The sequence below is a fragment of the Carassius gibelio genome, chromosome B20 (genome assembly GCF_023724105.1).
Source record: "Carassius gibelio isolate Cgi1373 ecotype wild population from Czech Republic chromosome B20, carGib1.2-hapl.c, whole genome shotgun sequence".
NCBI classification, from domain to species: domain Eukaryota; kingdom Metazoa; phylum Chordata; class Actinopteri; order Cypriniformes; family Cyprinidae; genus Carassius; species Carassius gibelio.
Genome location: NC_068415.1, coordinates 13,362,169 through 13,386,117, shown reverse-complemented (window position 1 = coordinate 13,386,117; position 23,949 = coordinate 13,362,169). Strand labels below are relative to the sequence as shown.

Genomic DNA, 23,949 nt, shown 5'->3' with positions numbered 1-23,949 from the left:
CAGATGAACATGCAGGTGTTAAAAAGTAAATTCTCTTTCATAGAAATGTTTAAAGTTCACACATACTAAAATGTTCTGTTTACTTCTAATACATCTACATGACCTTATATACACATGTTGTATAATTTATATTCCGATATTATACATTTGTCTCTCGTTTTATAAAGAAATAAAAATTGACTTTGCCTTTGTGTGTCCTATATTAAATTTCTGAAGAAATTTGCCATACTCTTTATACCTTATTGTCATTTTGCAGTCAGTCAATCAAACAAACAAACGGAAAACAAGTGGTTTGAACAAATGAAATTAAATAAATTAATATATAAATACTCCATGACTCTACTGGACAAATCGTTTACAGAATTGTAAGTAAGAGAATAAAGAATGTAAGTAAATGAATAAAATTAATTAATGAATAAAAATAAATTAATATGTTCTTCAAGACAGAAAGTTGCTTTATATACCTAAAATGTATTAAGAGGTGTTATTTTGTACTCTCATTTCCTATCATATGTCTATGAAAGCTAAGTGTAAATAGGCCAAACGTATCATATACAATATCAAATATCATATAGATATATCATATTTGATAATCTCTCTCTGTGTAGTTAATTAATTAAGGATGAACGAATAAATGTGTTAGTTTCTCCCTCTCGGTCATCGAGGGGTTAAATCCTGAGCTGTGACGGTGTCAGGATGATGTCATCCAGCAGATGGCGCTGTGCGAACTTGGTCCAGCTTTACACTCGCTTTATAAACCACAGAGCGGTTCGACAGGAATAAGCAACAGCGCACCACAAAACTCGGAGCTGTCGCCATTTACCTGTAGCTTTTTCAGGGATTTCGGTGTTTAGTTGATTTGAGTCCATTCGTGTCGTAATACCAGTAAGTGTTAAGGGAGAAACAGATCTATCTGTGAGGACTTCAGTGAAGAACGCGAATATCCGGGAGTGTAGCATCCGCGGCTATCTGCCTAAACGCATCAAATCTGACAGACAGCTAGCGATATTTGTTTCTGTTTTAGCTGATTTTGCTGACTGGAAAGTTTTGATATTTTGATTATTGTATTTAACATTTAGCATATCGTCCAAGGAGATCTTATTTCTCAGATATAATAATCGCTAAGGCTCCGGAGGCCGCGGAGCCGAGCTGCTAGCTTCTCACTCGTGAGTCGGCAAAGGAGAAATTGAACCGTCACTTCATATCTTGGAATTTCTGTGGACCACTAACTCCCCCCTTGACAGCTACACATCTACAGTGACTCGCATTGTTTGAGGATTTATCTTTTTTTTTCTCCTTGTCTGAAGATTTTTCTCTGTGTCCTCAACTTCACCGACTAGCAGCTTCCGGCGAGCTGGCGACGCAGCTCTTCTCAGGACAGACTCAAGTAAGATCATGGACGATGCGGTTCATATGGTGCGGTGGTGTGTGTGTGTGTGTGTGTGTGTGTGTGTGTGTTTCTTATCAGTGAGGTGGGATAGTCGGCGTAGTGTGTTTTAAATGCTTGAACATAAACTGAGGCCTATGTTGAATTGAGGACAGGACTGTGAGGAGAGAGAAATTACGAAAACATTACAAAAGCGTGAGTCTTGTACAGTTTTGGAGGTCAAGATTACCTTAATTTGAATGGAAACTGACAAAGTGACACCGAGTTGACAGTTGAAGTGATTCAGTTCAGTTTCTACTGTTGTTTTTATTTATCCTTCATTTGAAGTAATTTTTTTTTTGTTTTGTTTATTTTTTAGTGAATGTTATGCTGGTTCCCTTTCATTTGAGATTTGGGCACGTTTACAATTCATAAATTGAAATGGGAGATAGGTAATAAGTCACTTTACCTGTATTTTATTTAGTTTCAGGTTTCATATATATATATATATATATATATATATATATATATATATATATATATAATTTGAGTCCATATAAATATTTAATTTAGTTTCAGTTTTATGTATGTGTGTGTGTGTATAAATATTGTAATAGCTAGCATTGCAGTCTTTAGGAGATACTGGCTGAAAGAGGAAAAAAAGCTATTAATAGAATCATAAAAGTAGTGACAATGCATTTCATTTATTAGAAGTAATATTTTGTTTTGATCTTGAATACACATTTGTACTGTTTATGATTATACTCCTTGTGATGCGTCCCTCCTGATTTTGCAGCTCTCTGCCTCCAGCCTTTGAGGTGTGAGTCAGCTGCTCGTCTTCTCTGTGGCGGTTCAGGACAGGGCTGTCAGTTATCAGTCAGTGATGTCAGAAGAAGGAAAGCAGAGCGTCACACCTGCCCCTGCATCCACTATGGACACGAAGTCTGAGTCCACAGCCTCGCCACCGACCGGCCAAGGGGTTTCATCCGTGTCTCCTCCGGTGTCCACAGTAACGCAGCCAGCACCACCTGCAACTGAGGATGAGGAAGAGGAGAGCGAAGATGAATCGGAAATCCTGGAGGAAAGCCCCTGTGGACGCTGGCAGAAACGGAGAGAAGAGGTACATCCCAAGTCTTACAATAGCTTTGTGTAAAGAATGGATACAAATTTAAGAATTGATTTCCTGATGGTGTCCCCCCCCCCCCCCCAACAGGTAAACCAGCGCAACGTCCCAGGTATCGACAATGCTTATCTTGCCATGGACACAGAGGAAGGTGTGGAGGTGGTGTGGAATGAGGTCATGTTTTCTGAAAGGAAGAATTTCAAACTGCAAGAGGTAAAACTACTCATTTAAAATCTATTCAAATAGGAAAGTTATTTTAGTTTTGTTAACATTTCACAATATTAAACTCTTTACTGTATTTTTTGATCAAATATGCAGCCTTGGTAAGATTTCTTTAAAAAAAAAATCATGCATGCATTAAAGTAAATGAGGTCCGTTTTGATATCATGTTGATCTTAACTGTAACCAGTATGAATGAACTGATAGGTTGCTGCTGAGTGTTTATTTAAACGTGATGTGAGCGTTCCGGTGTGAAAGTTCACCAGTGATTATTATCTGCATACATAGCCACAGATTAAGCTGTACTGCTTCCTGTGTTCTTGCTTACTAACATGTTAAGCTGTGAGTTGGCAATACCAATGAGTATTTAACTATGAGTGTTAGGACGGCTTGATTGCTTCACAGAATGAGTGTGCTTACCTCCGTTTCTTGGGTGTAAGCTCCTTACATAAAGTAGTCTGACCTGTTTGCTGCCAGGCAAGTTATGAAACGCCAATCTCACTCAGAGCCTTCAGCTACTTAAGAAAAATATTGTAAGAAAAGCATTCTCTGTGGTTATGTAGTTGAAATGTTTTAGAGGTCATTCTTCTCTTTCTAATATAGCATTCTTCACTCTGTCATTGCCTGCGAGCACTTTTAATCAAACTCGATTCATTAATGCCTGGCGTAGAGTCATGGACAGCCATCTGTTTGGCCCGTCCACATGCTGCGCTCCGTTCTGCTTGGCAGACGTTCTTCGTGGAATTCAAGAAGTAATTTTAGAGGTTGCGTTTTGACAGGCTTTGCCGTCTTCACTGCTGATTGCATTTCCCATAAACACATGTGACTAGTGCATCGAGCCCAGCCATAAAACGCAATCGAGTTTTCCCCTTGATCTATTAAATAAGTTTGTAGTTATTGCATAATAAAATATAAAGCGAGAGTTAAGTATATTATAATAACAACCTCCTCTAAACAACAGTTCCCTCTGAAAGCCAAGACATTATGTTACATATTTTTGTCAGACAGCTCCCTCAAGGTTAAATTAATCTAATTTTCTTTTTATATTTCTCAGGAAAAAGTCAAGGCAGTGTTTGATAACCTCATCCAGCTGGAACATGTGAATATAGTGAAGTTTCACAAGTACTGGGCAGATGTGAAGGAGAACAGAGCCAGGGTATGAAACGCAACAACAAAAATATCACAAATTTCCCAGTTTTGGAGTTTAATCATTTTTTTGTCACCCCCTTCAGGTTATTTTCATCACCGAGTACATGTCTTCTGGGAGCCTGAAGCAGTTTCTAAAGAAGACCAAGAAGAATCATAAGACCATGAATGAAAAGGTAGCCTAATATTGCTGCTCGGTCTATTCAGACAAATAGAAAAAAAAGCTCTTAAGACATAATGCACTGCAGACTAATACATTTCTTTTGTCTTAAATTACTTGCTTGAATGTTTATAATGATCGATCCGTATGGCACAACTCAGATTTGTTTGACAGAGTACTATTTGCTAGTAATTTTTGTACAGTGTTGTTATTTTCAAATATAGGATAACAAAACACAATGCATTATTTATATGGGATTAATGAAGTAACTTGCTGTAGTATCAGATGCTTATTTGTCTTGTCAATTCTAGGCCTGGAAACGTTGGTGCACTCAGATATTATCTGCCTTAAGGTGTGTGTACTTTTTCTCTATCTCTATTTATTTATTTATAGTTTGCTGGAAAGATTTCTGTGACTGTTATAGCTATCCATTTCTTTTTGTTTTGATAATCCCATGTAAGTCTCGTGGAGAGCTCGTATTACACTCTCATTTCTCACCGTTCTTCCTTCAGCTATTTGCATTCATGTGAACCTGCCATAATCCATGGGAACCTGACCTGTGACACCATTTTCATACAGCACAATGGACTCATTAAAATCGGATCAGGTAGGCTGAAGCACACTGTTGAGTATGACTGTTTAAATGTTACACATTTCATTACTGTTGCTGATGTTTTTGTGTCTTTTTGTAGTGGCCCCAGACACCATAAATAACCATGTTAAGACATGTCGGGAGGAACAGAAGAGTTTGCACTTCTTTGCTCCAGAGTATGCAGGTGAAACTAAGTTTTAAAACCCATTCTACGGTCTTTGTTTCAATACACTTGTTTAGTAAAAAATGGTTTTGTACAATTTGCTTTTTTTTTCTTCATCCACTTCAGCTGTTGCCAATGTCACTACAGCCGTGGACATATATTCCTTTGGAATGTGCGCCTTAGAGGTGAGTTCTGTTTGTTGATTATTCGTCAGGGTATGGGACTGACCAGACCAGTGATTCAGGTTTTTTCCCCACTGTTTTAGATGGCTGTGCTGGAAATCCAAAGTAATGGAGAGTCCTCATATGTGTCACAAGAAGCCATTAATAGTGCCATCCAGTCTCTGGAGGACCCACTGCAGAGAGTGAGTATAGATCGTCAGTAATTAAATTATTTGCTTTCAAAGATTGGCTACTGTTCAAACAGGGTTAGTCTCTTATGCTGAGCAAGACTGAATTTATTTGATTAAAAAAGTAAATATTTTTATACTGTGAAATATTATAATATAAAATAACTACTTTTTTATTTTGAAATTTTCAGCAGCAATTACTCCAGCCTTTACTGTCAGATGATCCTTCAGAAATATTCTAATATGCTTATTTGCTACTCAAGAAACATTTATTATCGTTATTGAAAACACTATTTTTATGGAAACTTTTTATAAAATGTTTATACTTTTTTTTTTTCAGGATTTTTGATGACAAGAAATTTTAGAAGAACCATATTTTTTTTAAACATTATTAAATATATTAGGGCTGTCACTTTTTATTCGATATTCGAATATGCATTCGAACATGACATGAAATATCCGTAATCAAACTATAAATAAAATACCCAGTTTTTAAAATGCCATGTGTAGCGCATTTTTTACAGTCTATGATTAGACGGTTAGTTTTTTATTTTATTCTTTGCTATCTTGTGCCTGTTCTCAATCGTTTTTTTCTTCTCAAATATATGCAAATACATTGCATGATATTCGATATCCGTTCGAATTAGATTTTTCTCAAAAGTGACAGCCCTGATATGTTTTTTTTAAATCCATTTACTCCATTCACTCCATTCTTTGTATTGTCATGAATTATTGACCCAAACCTTTGCATGGTAGTGTAAGTTGTACAGATTTTTTTTTTTCCACATAATGAATAATTATAAAATTCTGTAAGATGAGATGCATGTGGAATTTGAATATGCATGTCTGCAACAGGCTTTACAGAATAAATAAAATAAATAATTTGTAAAGTTAGATTGCTTCCCCCACACTAGTATATGATGTGTTGCATCTATCCAACTAAATTAAAATAACAATCACAAATATCTATCAGTAAATATGAGTTATGCAGTATAGCTGAAATATGAAGAATTATGCATTTAATAGCATAACACAACATTTGACCACCTGAAATGGTTCCCTCCTTCCTTTAAGAATTTATGGTTAAATATTGTAACCAATACTTTTTTCTTTTTTTTCACACACTCCCACGGGTGACTGTGTCTGAAAGAGCAGATCAACTTTTCAACAGAATAATGTTTTTCTTACTATGTATTATATACTAATGGATGTGAAGTGTCATGTTTCTGTGTGTGTGTGTGTGTTTTAGGAGTTTATTCAGAAGTGTCTGGAGGTGGACCCCAGTAAGAGGCCCACTGCCAGAGAGCTGCTTTTCCATCAAGCTCTGTTTGAAGTGCCTCTTTTGAAACTATTGGCTGCACACTGTATCGTCAGTCACCAGCGTGAGTCATGAGCTAATCACATTATCATTCAGACATTTCATTTGATGTCAGCTTCATGAAAGGAATACAATGAAACTAAACACATTGAAACCATTTTCCCTTTTGGCTTCTAGACATGATCCCTGAAAATGCTTTAGAGGAAATGACCAAGAACATGGACCCCAACCAGGTCATTATGGAAAGGAAAGAGGTCCAACTAAAGTGAGTCTCCTCCTGTGATTCATTTGTGCCTTGTTTTTGGATTTAGGTTTCAAATAAGCTGTCATGCCACGTAAATGGCTTCTGTAACCCTGTCTCTTTTTCCATCAGACTCTCGCAGTTTCCCGCTTTGGAGCTTGACAAGTTTCTTGAAGATGTGAGGTGAGCTAAAAAAAATGAAAATAAATCTTAATAATCTTACCTATTTTATTTTTTAAAAGAAATTAGATGGGCCAGATTCAAATGTTAAGAAATCAGTAACAATGTTCAAACAAGCACAAATATAATATCAACATGTGCTCTTGTTTCTCGTGATGTAGGAACGGGATCTATCCGCTGACTGCCTTCGGGGTGCCCTGTCCACAGCAGCCTCAGCAAGAGGCTGTCAAGTCCCCCATCGTGCCCCCCTCTGTCAAAACACCTACGCCTGAGCCTGCAGAGCTGGAGACCCGGAAGGTGAGAAATGTACTGATTTAAGAGACTGTGATCAACTATCAATGATTAAGAATAAATCAGAGTTTTCAGGCTGTCTCTGTGTGCCATACTACTGCTTCCCTCTCAGACAAACATAGATGGGTGGTTACAGTCAAAGCTAACAGGATTTGCAGTCATTTAGCATTATATGTTCGTTTTAAACATAATCTCTGTCATCTAAGGTTGTGCAAATGCAGTGCAACATCGAGCCTGTGGAGGAAGGAGCAAAACATCATGTAAGCCTTTTTCCAATTTATTGCTGTAATGATGTTGAAGTTAGATGATGATTCTGTGTTTATATCTTTCTCTGCTCCTTTTATAGCTGACCTTACTGCTAAAACTGGAAGATAAGCTGAACCGACACTTGAGTTGTGATTTGGCACCAAGTGAGTACTTTATCAGGCCCCAAACACACTACACAAGCATGTAAACGCTTCCAGCTACACAGCTTGATTTCGCATGGCTTTGTGTTCTGAAATGTGTCAGAATGAAGCACAAGTATGGGTTGCATTCTTAGCTGCAAGAGATGCTGCTATAATGGGCATCAACTCGATCGGTTTTGTCTTTCAAGTCAAGTTGCTCAGAATCAAGAAGCTTGCAAAGTTAGTTGAACTGTCAACGTGTTTATAGCTAGCTATAATACACGTGATTTAATCCAACACAGATGTTTATTACCACCACAAAAATGCAAGAATCTGTTAATCAAGCAATTTACAATGACCATGTGCCTTCAATCAATTTGTGTACCTGCATAATTTTTGTTTTTGTTCTTATTTGTGAACTATGAAACCATTTTCTGATACAAAAACATGAGCAGAAATACTGAAGTGCATCAGGTTCCGATTACAGTTGTGACTACTCTGTGTTAACATATTGCACTTGTCCACCAGCAGCATTTTGACTTGTTGCACCAACAGAGTATTGATAAAACCTAAGAATGGTGTTCTGTGTGTTTTAGATGAGAATGTACAGGAGTTGGCCGTGGAACTGGTCCAGCTTGGCTTCATTAGTGAGGTAAGATGTTTCACTCAAGATTTGATGTGCACTACCATCCTTTTTTTTTAAAGAAATGACCTTTTGTAGTAAAGACTTTGTTAAAATAGACTTCATTTTCAGAAATAGAGTTTTAATTCAGTTAATTACTGATTTTAGTTACATATCACTACAATAATATTAAGGTGGACATAGGGCGGATGTTCTGATTTTATTGATTAATTCTAATTTATCATCCAACCACATGTAGGGCTGTCACTTTTTATTCGATATTCGAATATGCATTCGAACATGACGTGAAATATCCGTAATCGAACTATAAATAAAATATCCGTTTTTTAAAATGCCATGTGTAGCGCATTTTTTACAGTCTATGATTAGACCGTTTGTTTTTTATTTTATTCTTTGCCATCTTATCCAGTAGAGGGCACTCTAGACGTATTGTAGTATAGGCCCATGACCAAATCACGCGAATAAAAGCTTTTAGCCAGGCACGTCTGTGCGCTCCGAACGTGTGTTCTCCACCGGAACATTTTAAATAAAAGAGAACTGCACTTAATCCAGATCAAGTTGATAGACTGGTGTTTCTTGCAAACAATATTAAGAAATGAATTAGGCTAGGCTATATGCCTTACTCCTGCTGCTGTTTAAGTTGTCACATTATTGTTTGGGCCTGTTCTGAATCGTTTTTTTTTTTTTTTTTCATTTAGCCTAATGTTGTGGGATATGATTAGTGGCACTTCATATAAGTTGATATTCTAAATTGATAACCTGCTGTTTCAAACATTAAGTGAAAAAAATAATAATCCAGACAGTAATGTTTGACTGTCACTGTTAATACATTTGTGATTGAATCTCCATTAGGCTACAGTGTTTTTTTTTCATGCGAGGGTGGGGGGGGTAGATAATTGAATACATTGCATGATATTCGTTATCCGTTTGAATTTAATTTTTTATTTTTTTCAAAAGTGACAGCCCTAACCACATGTCATTGGATGTAATTAATGGCTCACTTGTGACTCACGTGTGACCACTTGCGATTTCGGCAAATACACGGATAACGTGTCCCGGCAATTGTTCCCGGGTCGCTAGATTTTGCACTTTCACACTGCCAGTGATTACTCTGAATATGTCCGTGAATTCACACACAACCCTTAAAGGTCCCATAATGGCACTTGGCATCAGGGCGATGTACGAGTTGAAAACGTTAGGCACGTTAAACTTTCACTGAAGCTAGCAAGTAGCTACTAACTGATCTCTGCTTTATTACAGTTTGCACATTTTTTCGTTGCGAACGTTGATCTTCCCTCAAAACACCTGGTAAAAGATAATGTGATAATGGCGATAATGTGCGTCATCAGTACGACACGACATTAGATCTGGCTTTTTTTTTTTTTACAGTGCTCATTTCGGGACTGAACCCGGCAATGTTACTAGATCCCCGACCTAGGATCAGTCCCAGAATCAATCCCGGGACGTGTTTGCTTTCACACAGAAGGCGACCCGGCAATGTTTCGGCAATTTGCCGGGTCCGATGTGCAGTGTGAAAGAGGTTAATGGGATTGACTTCCTTTTGCAGCCAGACTCTGGCTGATTTACTGGAAGAGTAAGAAAAGAGCGAAGACAATGTGAGCTGATCGAAAGAACAGCACATAGAGTCCATGGATGAGATGTACCTAAAAACAGACGTGAAAACTTTCTCTGTTACTGCACAAACCAGGGCCAGGCCTCTCAGAGAGTTGTACCTCTGTACCACCATGGCTGTTTGTTGGATAGTACCATTACAACTATTTTCTGCAGTTCACAGCCAGTTTTCTTAATTTAAAGAGGTATTTCCTCCAGTCTTAATGAGCAGTTCATGCTCTTTCTTGACTATAAGCAAGGAATTCTCTCAGTCCATCTCATGGGTTTTGTCATCCGTCAGATTTGGCACTTTTGGAAGGAATGCTGCTGTACTATCTGTTAACTCCAGCATTTTTTCCCACAGTTTTCTGATTTTATTGATAAATTCTAATTTAATGAATTAATCTCATGAATCTCGTCTCTCTCTCTGCCATTAAACCCTGACCCTGCACAGTAGTTAATTCAGCTTCCGTAATGGCCCTTAGCTGTTATAAATTCACTGTAAACCATGGCTTCTTGGGGCGTATTGCTTTATTTTACAGCCACTTTCTTTGGTATTGTTCCTTTTGTTTCAGTTCTTTATTTGATCTATACTAGGGAATCCAATTCCATTCGATCTACCTGAGATTTAAAGATGTGCTTTGCAGCATCCTTTTTTTGTTGATTTATTAGAATTCGTTTTTTAAACGTTCTATTTCACTTTGAAAAGGTCTTCATTTTTATTTTATTTTTCCTTCACTTCTTGGTTGCCCCTTGTTTTAAACTAGTTTTGTTTTTTCTGGCTCTGTCAAGGGGGATCAGCCACGTCTCACTACTGTGCTGGAGGAGGCCTTCTCTAGATTCTACAGCCGTAACGGCTCTCTGAATCCTGTAACCGTTTCCTCATAGCAGAGGGTCAGATCTGCTAGCTCCTCTCCACCATCCTTTATCTTCATGCACGGGACGGGATGGGACTCTAGCGCTTCATCACTCAGAGGATCATGTGTGAGTTTTGTAGGGAGGGATCAGAACGCCTTGAGCTGAGCCTCAGAAAGAAACGCACCCCTGCGCTCTGTTCTTCACAATGCTTTAGGTGGTGGAAAAGTGTTGGCTGATGGTTCCCGTGTACATCTATTCTGTCAGTGTAGCAGTCTGCTTCTCTGTTTTAAAAGAAGAAAAAGTGACTCCTATTATTTAAATCAGTATTACGAGCTGTATTTTGGATGTGTGGGATGGGTTACTTCTGGTTTGCACTTCAGCAAACCTTTTTTGTTTTTTCAGGCACATGTGTATTTCATGATCATATTTTTTTCACCCTTTCAATCATTCATTTATTCTTTTTTTTTTTTGTGTAAGAGGAATGCGTTACTGTTATTTTGAAATTATTACCAAATAAGATTCTTTGTACCTTTTAAGGCACACATTAATTGTGGTTAACTTTGGTCTGCAATGCAAGATCTACGACGACTGTGAAAGGAAAGGGGTTCTCCAAACATTGAAAAAAGCAAACAGATTATTTATCTATATGCGTATGGTCTATCTTGAAGCGTGTTTCACTTTCTTCATTGTGGCGGCTGTTTTCTCCCCCTTTATTACCTGTGAATGTATGCTGTAAGTTTCCATTTTAACGGTTTCTAGGCGAAGGGCACTTGATTTGACTTGTCTGTTTGGCCTCTGTGACACAGTTATGAGTTTCAGTATAAAGCAAGGATCTCCAGTGCACCAGACGTGTTTAAATGTGCCTTTGACAGACACAAACAATCCATGGACTAACAAACACATTGTATTATTCCTTTTTTTCATTGAACAGATCCTGTAGTGTTGTTTTTGTCAACTGGTCTGCATGCATGTATACTGTAACAATTTTTGGCATATTTGCAGTATATCAAAACCCTTAGGGTTTCCTGTTTTTTGGGGGGCAGCATCATTTCAGCCCAAATGAGCAGTTGGCACTGATTTGTTTTATGTTGGTGGCAATAAATTTCATATTCACCTTGATGGTATATCAACATATGTTACAAGAAGCTAATTTGTAATTATGCATGAAATGCAGTTTAACAACTGAGAAACTCTAGTTCTCTTCTGATTGCTAATTGTGTTGCTTGTTTATTTTTAATTATACTGGCTAGATTTGCAAATTGCTTCAGATATCAGACAGCGGAGTTGAAATGATGCCCGAAACATTGAAAAGCACACAACAAACAATGCTTTCTTTTGTTGATGCAGACCAGCAGTGACAAATTAGAAAAATTTGAAATGGATGATTCATTCTGTGGTTGTTTTGAAAGAAACCTTTGTATCAATCCCTCTCTCTGTTTGATCTGTCTAACGGGACGAAACTATTGCCCAGAATAATTTTGCCTAGTTTGTCTCATGCTGAACATTCAGAAACTCATAACTGCTTTTACTCTGTTAAATTCTTTCAATTTGCACCATTCGTTGATATAAAGATGAGATACTGAGTACTTCTATTCTCTGTCTGTTTCATTTCAGCTCACAAGTACAATATTAAAAGGAAAAATTCACCCAAGAAGCTAAATTCTGTCATTTTTATTCACTTTCATGTCATTCTAAACCCATGTCACTTATTTTTTCCTCTTCTGTGGAATATTGTCATTACAGTAAATTTAGTGTATGACCCTAAACTGCGTTGGCTTTGACTTCATATAGGTTTGGTTAAAAAAAATAATTTTTATATATGTATATATATAAGGGGGTGCTGGGTTAATAATGACAGAACTTTAAGTCTCATGTCAGAAAGACATGTGGAAAAGAATACAATAATATAATTGAAAATTGACTTTATTACTGCTTCCAGAATTATTGGAAGAAAACAGCCCTTGCACAAATGCACAATTAGACATCAAAATCTTTTTTTTTTCTTTTCTCAAAACAATCAAAAAATTGTTTACATAAATATTTTACATAAATTGGCATGCAGACCAACAAGTAGAATTACAAAATGAAAACATAATTTCATTTTGGTTTAAAAAGAAAAAAAAATTTAAGCCAGAAAAATAAACTTCTCATTAAAAAAAAACATCCCATTGAGATACATAAAAAAGGCAACAATTTCAGAAACATTAAAACCTACAAACTTTTTTTTTTTTTTTTTTTGGTGTGTTGGTCACTTCTGTTGTAACGTGTGTAATGTAAAAAAAATACAAAACAGTACAAAGCACTCGAATATTCACATACCGACTTAACGTTTGATATTGGCTTGTTATATAAACTGAATTCACATAAATGAGGCACAGAATGACCAAGTGAGGCATTGGCCTGTTATTGTCATGGCTGAAGAAGAGCCTCTTTATTTGAAACCCAACACAGGATATCCTGTCCTCATGATAAACTGTGCTCCTCATCGAGTTCACACTTTTTATTATACTGATATCTTGCTATTCGCGCAGCTTGCAGCGGTTTGCTCAGCATTCGATGGTCATCCGCTGGTCAACAATGTATTTACAGTCAACTTTGATTTAATCTGGAAAGAATCTCAAAGCAAGGTCACCCATAAGTGGCCTCGGTGTCTCTGCTGAAATCAGTAAACACTGCCGTAGACGCACCAGAGGCTGGCTGTTGACATTGTCAAAAGGCAAAGTTTTTGAGCAAACCTTGAAGCAGAGATGCCCTCATGTTCGGAATGTTGAGTCAAAACAATGCTTCAAAATCTGATTTGTCCTCGCTGGTCTTATTTCTTAAGACACTGGTACATGAGCGCTCTGGGATTCAGCATGTAGCGCTCGGAGTTGAACAACTTGAGGTACTGAGGCATAGAGGACCTGGGGGCCATGTATGACATACCTGGAGCCACGGCCATCGCTTCAGCAAGCTTCTGTTTCATTTCTTTGACCTCGTGGTCTTGTTTCAAGATTTTAACTGTAAAGAAATACATTAAAAATTAGAACAGACTGAGGAAGATAAGTTGGGGGAAAAATATGTAAACTGGTCAATACGTTACTAATATATTGTGTGTTTCTTGATAATAAAAAAAAAGTATAGGTCTTGTATGGATAACTGCCATAATTTGAAGTGAGATTGGAACCTTGCGCTATCTCCAGCTGTCTGCGTGCGTCTCCGAGCGCAGAGAAGAGGTCTAACTTGAGACGGGTTTCTGCACTCAGGTTGTACTCTAGATGATGAACCTTGTCCTGGAAGGAGGAGAGAGCTGAGAGCAAAGCGTCCGCTTCCTGCTCCGTGCATCTGTTCCTCTGGAGGATCTGGGGAGGAGCAGGAGAGTATTGCATGTATGAGACAGGAACAGAGCAGAACTGTACAAAATAAAGGTGATGTGAAAGATTTGGGTGATTATGAATGATTCAGGTGAACATTTAAATCCCATTTGTCTAGTTAAAAAAAGAATCTAGGCTTTCAACCTGATAATGCTTAAAGGGTTAGTTCAGCCAAAATCATAATTTACTCGCCCTCATGCTGTTCCAAACCTGTGTGGCTTCCTTTCTTCTGCTGAATGTTTGTGACCAAACATATTCCGTTCCTGTTGACTTCCACTGTAAATCAATGGGAACTGAAACATGTTTGGTCAGAAACATTCTTCAAAAAAAAAACGCTACATGCTTTTTTTTTTTTTTTTTTTTTTTAAGTTTGAAACAATATAAATAAATGATGACAGATTTTCAGTTTTGGGTAAATTGTCCCTTTTTTTAATATAAACTGCTTTTTCGTTTGATAAAGTACAAAGGGATTTATTTATTATTTTTCCTATTTCCTTTGGTTGCTTCCTTTCGTTTGGTAACTGTATGTAGCTTTGTGTATTTGAACAGTTAAGTAAGTGGAATTGAATGTCGTAATTACTCTGAATAGCCACACGACATTTGTTGCTGTCGTAAAGCAATCGTCTGCCCACTCAACACACTCCCAGAACAAACGTTTCAAGTTTAAAAGAAAAAACACAAGTGCAATTGTATTAAATGTTTGTTTACAACTTAAGGAGTCATTATAGGAGAATCTACTGTTGTAAATTTTACGTTTGATGGCTATTGAAAAAAGTCATTTTTTATATAATTATCAAATTTTGTATGCACACATTAAGTTTAATAAATATCTATGAGTTCAGCAGAGTTGAATTGCCTTTGGTCAGTTGCGTTACTCTGTCAATACCAAAACAAAACTTAAAATTTTAAATTCTTTACAATAAAAGAGAAAATTGTTCAAAAGCTTGTTAAATTAATCATGATACAAAAATCTACAGGTTGCACAATGGTTTCTGAAAGATGTGGTTTCTGTTTTGGCATGGTTTATAATAGCAGATGGCAATGACACCATTTAAACTGGGCGAGGAACAAGAAATAATGAAAACAAAAGAAAAAAACTCTGAATCAGCATTCACCCACACCAACCAAAGAAATAAAGAAAAGAAAAGAGCCACAGGCTGAACACCACAGACAGCAAGCTACCAGATCCACATGTGTCAGAACATGAAGAACATAAAAATATGAATCACAAACATCCAGCACTGCACAACTATTCAATGCCGTGTGTAACTGAAACAGATCCGCGAGCCGCGTCCTTTACCTCCACTTCATTCTCTAGAGCTATCATTCTGTTTTCTTTCTCCTGATATTCCAGCTGTAGTTGTTTGTACTCTGAGTCTAGATCTTTAGCTTTTTTCCTCAACATTTGAGTTTCACTGTGTTCTTGCCTACAGTGGATGGAAAAAACACAACATTTTACAGGTTTATTTTGTCATTGCTATTTTGCATTAAGAAATCTTCTGCCAATTATAACCATAATTAAAAAGCTGGACATTTAGACCTAGTCTCAAAGACACAGATTAAGCATCATTATGGACTGAAATCCCCAAATTCTAAACCGCATTGACAAGATTAATGTATGCATATTTATGCCTCTATTCTATGTACTATTGCTTTATGAATACAATTACCTGTGTGATGCGCTCCGAAGTAAAATTGTTGCTTCATCAAATTTTTGGGCTCGGACTTCTGCGAGTTGTTTTTCTACTGCAACTCGATTCTCTGTTTCCATTCTGATTTTCTTTTCCAGCAAGGAACAGTTTTGTTTGTCCTTCTGTCTGGATTTTGTGAGACACTGAATCCTGCACAGCAGAGCGCCACAGAGTTTAAAGGAACAGCGTTAGACTTTGTCAAATTGCTCACTCTTACTGTCAGAAAAGCATGAGCTTTCATAGTCATCTTTAAAGCACATAATTCATTTGTGATGTACAGATATGTTGTATTATGTTGTAGAAAGAAGTCTCTTATGCTCAGCAAGGCTGCCTTTTTTACATGATCAAAAAGCATATACTGTTTTCTATTTTAATATATTTGAAAGTTTTTTCCATGACAAAGCTGAATTTTCAGCAACCATCACTCCAGTTTTCAGTGTCACATGATCCTTCAGAAATCTTTTAATAAGCCGATTTGCTGCTCAAGAAACAATTCTTATTGTCATAAATATTATTATAAATATTTTTGGCAAAACTAATAATTTCGTAGGATTAACTTCAAAAGAACAGCATTTACTTGAAATGCATTTTTTTTTATTAATCCTACAAAATTATTAGTTTGCAACCAGTCTATACATAAAAGCTGTAAAACTATTAAAGTGTTAAGTAGGAAACACCCATATGTTTGATATATAAACACAAACATCAAGCAGCGTGACCTAACATCAACCCAGATCACTAATGCAAGACCAACAGGAAGCGATCAGAGGACTCACTTGTTTTGCAACAGTTCATTTGCATGTCTGAGCAGAGAGACTTCAGGGCGCAGACTGTGCTCACTGTTGGTCAGATTACAAATGTGACTGCGCAGCTCCTGCTCGCTCTGTCTGCTCGCCTGCAGCTCTCCCTTCAGCTTTCTCATTTCTTGTTCCAGCCTGTGGAGCAGATGGAGATCGCAGTGTAAATGTACTCGAAAATTCATCAACCGTCTTCCACAGTCCATTACACTTTTGCAAACATATGAATTTTGAGCTGAATCTGTGCATATAGAAATGAAACAACAAACATACTTCAGCATCTGCTCAGCATGTGGGTTCGGAGGACTTGGGGGGATGTTTGACGAGCACCTTTCAGTAGAGTCCCCTGTTGTGTTGATGGCTTTGGGGGCTTTCTGCCTCTTCTCCCCTTTGCTGTTAGGGATATTCACTGAACCTCGGTTCACTTTAGGCAAGGAGCTCTTGGAGGGTCTTTGAGCTTTGCTGCTCTGATCCTCCTGAGGTAGGTTTTCAGTCATTTCTAGCATGGACGTACAGTCCGAATGAAGTTCACCTCCACGGTGCTTGGGTCCTGGAGTTTGTGGATTTGTGTCCCTTTCGGGTCTCGCAGGAAGTCTGTGGATTTGAAGGCAGTCTTCCATGTTTTGTTTGTCCTCTGAGGTGATGGATTCGGATGGACACTGGTATTGCGTCGGCCTAGATTTGGCCACCTTATATTTGGGATCTGTACAAAGACATTTGTCACAATTTAACATTTTTGAACTACATCACGTTATTTGTATTTATTTTTTAATGCATTTTATAAGAATGCGCGTCAAAGACTGACACAGAAGAGATGAAATTGTTGAATAAAGTAGTTATTTTTGTTTTCTTTGCTCACAAAAAGCATTGTTGTACCTTTTGCAACATTATGGTTGAACACATGGACTATGTTAATGTGTCAGTTGGGTTGCTGTCTATGCAGGGTCAGAAAGCTCTTGCATTTCATCAAAAAAAATTCATTTTCGTTTTTTTTTATTCTGAAGATGAACGATGGTCTTACGGGTTTGGAACAATGTGAGGGTGAGTATTTTTTTTATTTTATTTTATTTTTATGAACTGTCCCTTTAAGCTATTTAACTTTTTTAGAAAGATGGCTACATTTTACATGGCATGTTGAATGAAATGATACATACCTGGGTACAGGTGCATGTAAGGAGGTAGGGATTGTTGCAGGAGATCCATGTGGAGGTCATTCTCACTCTGAACTGATTTCTGACTGCGCAGCTTAAACATACTGGAGAAGTAGCATGATGCATCAAATCCCATATACACTAGTGGATAACCAATGCTGGAAGAAATAATAATAGCTTGTGTTAAATTACAGCATGAAACACAGCCGGTAAAATCTGTGTTAATTTAAAACTCCATATTACATTCAGCTCTAAAATAAATTGCCAATCAGAACCTACCAGTGTGCAGCAAATAGATGGGACAGATTTGCATGAGGGCTTTTCAGGTCCCGCAACCGGAGAGAGGCCTCCATATACACTAAGAGTATCCATAATGTCACAGTTGACATACAGATTCCCTTTTCTGCAAATTACAAATTATATATGTAAATTAATGTATATATTGTTTATTTCCATAATACTTCCAAGGGCACAATGACTCTGTAAGTGTAAATTAAATGGGAACCTTTAGGGCTCACCTGTATGCCACATATAGTTGAGTAAGACATATGTGCTAGCTGCAAAAAACAGCCAGTGTAAGGGTACAAAAATGAAACAAAACAGGTCCAGGGTGAATGCTGCACACACAAAAACAACACAGATGGCCTGTAATAGAAAAGCAGAGGTTTGTTGGTTTAATATCTATTTTTTCTTTGTAAATGTGAAAAAAAAAAAAAGAAGAAGAATAACAATAATAATTCACGAACACAACATAATGAAAAAGATAACGGAGCAAGAAAATTAATTTATAATGATAGATGGGGTTTTGTTATTATTTTCAAATCAAACAATAAAGCTGCACGCGCAGAGCAGAAAATTGCTTACCAGTCCATGACAGTGAAATGTGGTGTAGACGGTCCCTAGAAAGAGCCAGCATGGCCACAGGTATTCCAGTCTGAACTCCAGGACAAAGTCAGCTAACAGCACCAGCATCCAGACGATCATGAACTTCAGAACCGAGTACGCGCTGAAAACAGCACATTTAAAATGACCTATCGTTAGATTGTTTTTAAAGAAAACGTCATCAATGTTACAGATACAATTATGTAAATTATTTTTAATGACGTAACTATTAAAAAAAATGCATCTTTCTAAAGTCAAAACTGATTGTCAAAACAGTAATCCTTATACAGTACAAAACGCGCGTTTATACTTTTTTTTGGGGGGGGGGATAACTTCATGTTGACAAAAAGACAAATATGTTCTGTATTTCATAGGAAAAAATAACAAGCATATATGTAAGATGTAAAGGCACAGAAAGTAAGTTATTGAAGAATTTACAATCCGTGTTTTGGTCGCACAGTCTATTGTGCTCCATTCCTTTGTTCAGGCTTTCTGCGCTCCACATCCCTTTGTGTTTGGTAACCATGGCAACATTTCATCTTCTGCATCAGGACCTAAACGTCTAATCTACAGTGTTGCCATGGCTATTTAAAGAACAAGAACCCATATCGGGATAAATCTGCACACGTTCATTTCACTATGAAGCGTATAAACACAGGAGGTCATTGTCCAGAGCACTACACTATATAAATCAGAGACAGGGTCCGTTCAGTCTACACTGCCGTGTTTACCACACTAGAAACAATAGTCTGGAACTAGCGAACCCGATAAAATACAAAATGCACCAACAACGTACGAACACAGCTCTGAATACTATTAAAAATTATATACATGTATAAATACGCATCATTTAAGGTACAGCAAAATAAGCCCTAAGAAAAATCTTCCATAAACGACATTCCTGCGCGCATATTGTCTAGTCAGAGGCCCTTGTCAGTTTGTCTGTGTTTTCAGACAGTCTGTTTTTCAGACATCGTATTGTCATGAAGAAATAACATGACTTAGTGTTAGCTGACGCTGCATCAAATCACATTAATATTATTTAATTAATAGCTAGGTTTACTAATACCACAACGTTAAATAATAAAAAATACTGTAGCGATTCTTAATATGCAACGCTAAATTTAGCTGGAGGATATTTTTGTTTTTAAAATATTTTCTTAGCAACATGGCCCGCTGCATTGTTTTTACACCAAATGTTATAGATTCGGCCTTGTATGCATCCATTAAATCACAACGAGCATTAGATCGCAATTAAACCCCGATTTGTTATCATATCGGGAGATGCTGTTTGTTTATTGTTTGAGTCAATCCGTTCAGCGCGCTATGAATAGCCAAGCGCGAGCCATTCAGGTGAAAACGAATAGGAGCAAAACCAAAACAACAAAGCAGCGCGCGGTGTCATACCTTTCGGAAATCTTCTCTGTGAGTTTAATCTTTTTCATTTTCCGTAGCCTGCCTATATCCATGTAGCGTTTCTTCATATTATGGCTTCTGGTCCTCGTGGCTATTTAGTCCATTAAACAGGTAATTGTAGCAAGACTGGAGGTCTCATTTACAGTAACCTGAGCAGAAGCGCTTTGTGCGTTAGTGGAGGTGAATGTGCGCACGCTCGAGAACTTCATACACAACCCAGCGCCACGACGAGGTGCGTGGAAGTACATCTGCGCTGTCTGGAGAAAAGACACTCGGAAAAATGTTGCAACATCATTCATTGATTTTTTTTTTTTTACATGAATTTCAAACAGTTATGAGACTGTCCAAATCAGTGAACTGACAATTTTACATAATTAACAGCTGCATCTCTCCTATTTGTATTACTTTGATTAGGCTCACACAGACAGAGATATAGACAGACAGAGAGATATATTAGATGGATATACATAATAGATAGATAGGCTATTAACTGACAGGCAGACAGACAGACAGAAACATATATTAGACAGACAGATATAGATCTAGATCATAGCTGTATTGCTGGGTAATAAAATAAACTGGATTTAACACTACAACACTATATGTCTGACAAAATAACACGTCCTCTTACTTCCACATGATGGTCTTCTGAAAGAGGAAATAGCACCTTATCATCAGATAGTGGCACTAGCCAATCAGTTTTACTAGGTGAACTGCTAGGTACTTCCAAGAGTGCACCACACTACTTTCCCTTTCTTAATCAAAAAATGCAGGATTTTTTTTGGAAATAAGATGCCGTTCACTATTTTGATTTTGCTCTTTGTTCTCCTCACACCACAAGGTAAAATCTTTTACCAATATCCTGATTACAGACATATCCCTAAATCCCCCCATCATACCCTTGTGCATGTGGCTTGAGCTGGTTTTTCACTCGAAAGAGAATAAACCTTAAAGGGAGCTTGGAATTTTACAAACTGGCACCCAGTCTGATTATAATTTATCCAGGAAACAAATTAAGCAAATTTTGAGAACATTCATGTTTTTTTTAACGTTGTTTTTATTTGATGTTTGTATATTATGCATGTATATAAATCACACTGTCATCAACCATCTGCTTTCAGTTTGTGAACAATTTTGAAATGCTGAAAAAAAAAACTTTGTTTCTTTCTGCAGCTAATGCAATTTTCCATGCAAAACACAATTCATTGAAAATGCTGTCAGAAAAGCAAAGATTCAAGAAGCTGTCTTTAAAACACATGTAACAAAGCACATAACTCCATCAAATGAAAAATGTATGCAACACAGTCAAACTAAAACAAGGATAACGGGCATCATCCTGGTAGCCAGTCATCTATATATTTTAGTTGCATCTGTGTTTGTGCAATTGTGCTGAAAGAATCTCCTCATCCATCTGCTCCCACAGATTGTCAGGTCTGCTGTCAGATTCAGACATTTATTTCTGGGTGATGGGGAATGAATTCTGGTCCATCAGTTCTCCTACTCGCTCCTGGAGAATCTGCACAACTTCAGCCAGGATGAAAACATGCGTGTCGTCCAAATCCTGGATGATAAATTTCTTCCCCAATGCTGACGTCTCATCCAGATATAGAAGAAATTGCTTCATAGCTGGGTCACTGTTTCAGATTTTCAAAAAAGAATCATAAATGATGGTGCACTGCTGCATGACTTTATTTTAAAAGTGCATATATATATATATATATATATATATATATATATATATATATACACACACACACACACTTTTTTTGATACATTGTGCCAAAGTTTTCAGTTACAGATAACATTGAAGTAGTACAGGTGGATCTAAATTAATTAGAATGTCGTGGCAAAGTTTCAGTAATTTAACCAAAATTGTGAAACTTGTGTATTAAATAAACTCAATTCACACAGACTAAAGTAGTTTAAGTCCTTGGTTCTTTGAATTGTGATGGTTTTGGCTCATATTTAACAAAAACCCACCGATTCACTATCTCAACCAATTAGAATACTTAAGACCAATAAAATAAATAATAAATAAAAATAACAATGTACTTAATACTTGGTAGGGGCTCATTTTGCTTTAATTACTGCCTCAATTCAGCGTGGCATGGAGGTGATCAGTTTGTGGCACTTGAAAGCCCAGGTTTCTTTGACAGTGGCCTTCAGCTCATCTGCACTTTTTGATCTCTTGTTTCTCATTTTCCTCTTGACAATAGAACCTCTATAGAGTTCAGGTCTGGTGAGTTTGCTGGCCAGTCAAGCAAACCAACACCATGGTCATTTAACCAACTTCTGGTGCTTTGGCAGTGTGGGCAGGTTCCAAATCCTCCTGGAAAATGAAATCAGCATCTTCAAAAAGCTGGTCAGCAGAAGGAAGCATGAAGTGGTCCAAAATTTCTTGGTAAACAGGTGCAGTGACTTTGGTTTTCAAAAAACACAATGGAACAACACCAGCAGATGACATTGCACTTCAAGCACTTCAACTTAACACTGGACTTCAAGCAACTTGGGCTATGAGCTTCTCCACCCTTCCTCCAGACTCTAGGACCTTGGTTTCCAAATTAAATACAAAACTTGCTCTCATCTGAAAAGAGGACATTGGACCACTGGGCAACAGTCCAGTTCTTCTTCTCCTTAGCCCAGGTAAGACGCCTCTGACGTTGTCTGTGTTTCAGGAGTGTCTTAACAAGAGAAACATGACAACTATAGCCAAATTCCTTGACACGTCTGTGTGTGGTGGCTGTTGATGCCTTGAACCCAGCCTCAGCCCATTCCTTGTGAAGTTCACTCAAATTCTTGAATCAATTTTGCTTGACAATCCTCATAAGGCTGCATTGCTCTTGGTTGGTTGTGCATCTTTTTCTTCCACAATTTTCCCTTCCACTCAACTTTCTGTTAACATGCTTGGATACAGCACTCTGTGTACAGCCAGCTTCTTTGGCAATGAATGTTTGTGGCTTACCCTTACCCTTGTAAAGGGTATCAATGATTGTCTTCTGAACAACTGTCAGATCAGTAGTCTTCCCCATCATTGTGGAGCCTAATGAACCAAACTGAGAAAATATTTTGAAGGCTCAGGAAACCTTTGCAGGTGTTTTGAGTTGATTAGCTGATTGTCTTGTCAGCATATTCTAATTGTTTGTGAATTGGTGGGTTTTTGTTAAATGTGAGCCAAAATCATCACAATTAAAAGAACCAAAGACTAAAACTACTTCATTCTGTGTGCACTGAATTTATTTAAAACGAGTTTCACAATTTGAGTTGAATTACTGAAAAAATGAACACATTCTACCACATTCTAATTTATTGAGATGCACCTGTACTCTTGTCAGTCAACCACAAATATCGACAGACTGATTCCACAAATATATAATCGGTTCTAAGATCAAGTGAATGGTACTTTTGTTGGTCACGCGATGTTACCCCTCCATGTAAAATAAAACGTCTTCAGACTATTTACCTCTTCATCTACTGTAAGTCTATGTGACTTAACATAGTTTTTTAAATTATTGTTTATTTCTAAATGTAAAAAAATGTATCAGAGAAAAAAATACTGAATGCAACTTTAAAGCGTTAAATGTAAAACTTACCATTCAACGAGAACTCCTTTCAAGACATTAACCATTTTGGACAGTATGTGTTAACACTTCTGGTTCTTCAGTTAAAGCCTATGAAGCTACAAAAGGCAAAATTGTTTTGAACGTTAGCAGGTTGACGCTACTGTGAATGTTTGTACGTTACAAACGTTTAACATACTGTGGGTCACCACCAAACATATATTCGCAAATCACCTATATCTAAAAACAGGCAGTTTTTGAGGGAAAGAAAAATCTTACATGATTTTTTATTGTGTTAATCTGTCGATTGTCACTTAGTTTTTAACCTACAGCGTCCACCGTCATCCAACAATGCTCTTCTTCTCTTCTACTCACAGACTAATGTTCGCTCTGTGAGCTCCACCGCTCTCTGCTGGCCAGGAGCGCACTGTTGCTCTCAGAAGACAAGGCTGCATT

The 23,949-nt window shown here is 37.3% G+C and overlaps 3 protein-coding genes across 4 annotated transcripts; 1 reads left to right on the top strand and 2 right to left on the bottom strand.

Moving 5' to 3' along the window:
* Positions 1-729: 729 nt before the first annotated feature.
* Positions 730-12,300, top strand: LOC127983793 (nuclear receptor-binding protein). Of its 2 annotated transcripts, none has more exons than XM_052586124.1 (18): positions 730-1,387; positions 2,177-2,486; positions 2,580-2,702; positions 3,763-3,864; positions 3,941-4,030; positions 4,326-4,366; positions 4,527-4,621; positions 4,707-4,790; positions 4,896-4,954; positions 5,035-5,133; positions 6,368-6,500; positions 6,614-6,701; positions 6,810-6,860; positions 7,019-7,154; positions 7,355-7,408; positions 7,495-7,558; positions 8,131-8,186; positions 10,581-12,300. In XM_052586124.1, exons 2-18 carry the CDS (start codon positions 2,250-2,252, stop codon positions 10,674-10,676), a joined length of 1,608 nt encoding a protein of 535 aa, XP_052442084.1. In that variant the 5' UTR covers positions 730-1,387; positions 2,177-2,249; the 3' UTR covers positions 10,677-12,300. The 2 variants fall into 2 exon arrangements, with proteins under 2 accessions (XP_052442084.1, XP_052442083.1); XM_052586123.1 differs by having other exon boundaries at positions 2,163-2,486.
* A 253-nt stretch (positions 12,301-12,553) lies between these two features.
* On the bottom strand, positions 12,554-20,153 carry si:dkey-12h9.6 (macoilin). The gene is made up of 11 exons (XM_052586122.1): positions 19,928-20,153; positions 18,503-18,644; positions 18,157-18,283; positions 17,918-18,041; positions 17,642-17,796; positions 16,761-17,190; positions 16,467-16,625; positions 15,670-15,840; positions 15,300-15,426; positions 13,813-13,987; positions 12,554-13,646 (listed from the first exon to the last, which is right to left on the bottom strand). Exons 1-11 carry the CDS (start codon positions 20,002-20,004, stop codon positions 13,459-13,461), a joined length of 1,875 nt encoding a protein of 624 aa, XP_052442082.1. The 5' UTR covers positions 20,005-20,153; the 3' UTR covers positions 12,554-13,458.
* An 820-nt stretch (positions 20,154-20,973) lies between these two features.
* Positions 20,974-23,906, bottom strand: gtf2h5 (general transcription factor IIH, polypeptide 5). The gene is made up of 3 exons (XM_052586121.1): positions 23,773-23,906; positions 23,527-23,612; positions 20,974-21,570 (listed from the first exon to the last, which is right to left on the bottom strand). The coding sequence occupies exons 2-3, from the start codon at positions 23,559-23,561 to the stop codon at positions 21,390-21,392; spliced, it is 216 nt and encodes a 71-aa protein (XP_052442081.1). The 5' UTR covers positions 23,562-23,612; positions 23,773-23,906; the 3' UTR covers positions 20,974-21,389.
* Positions 23,907-23,949: the final 43 nt, after the last annotated feature.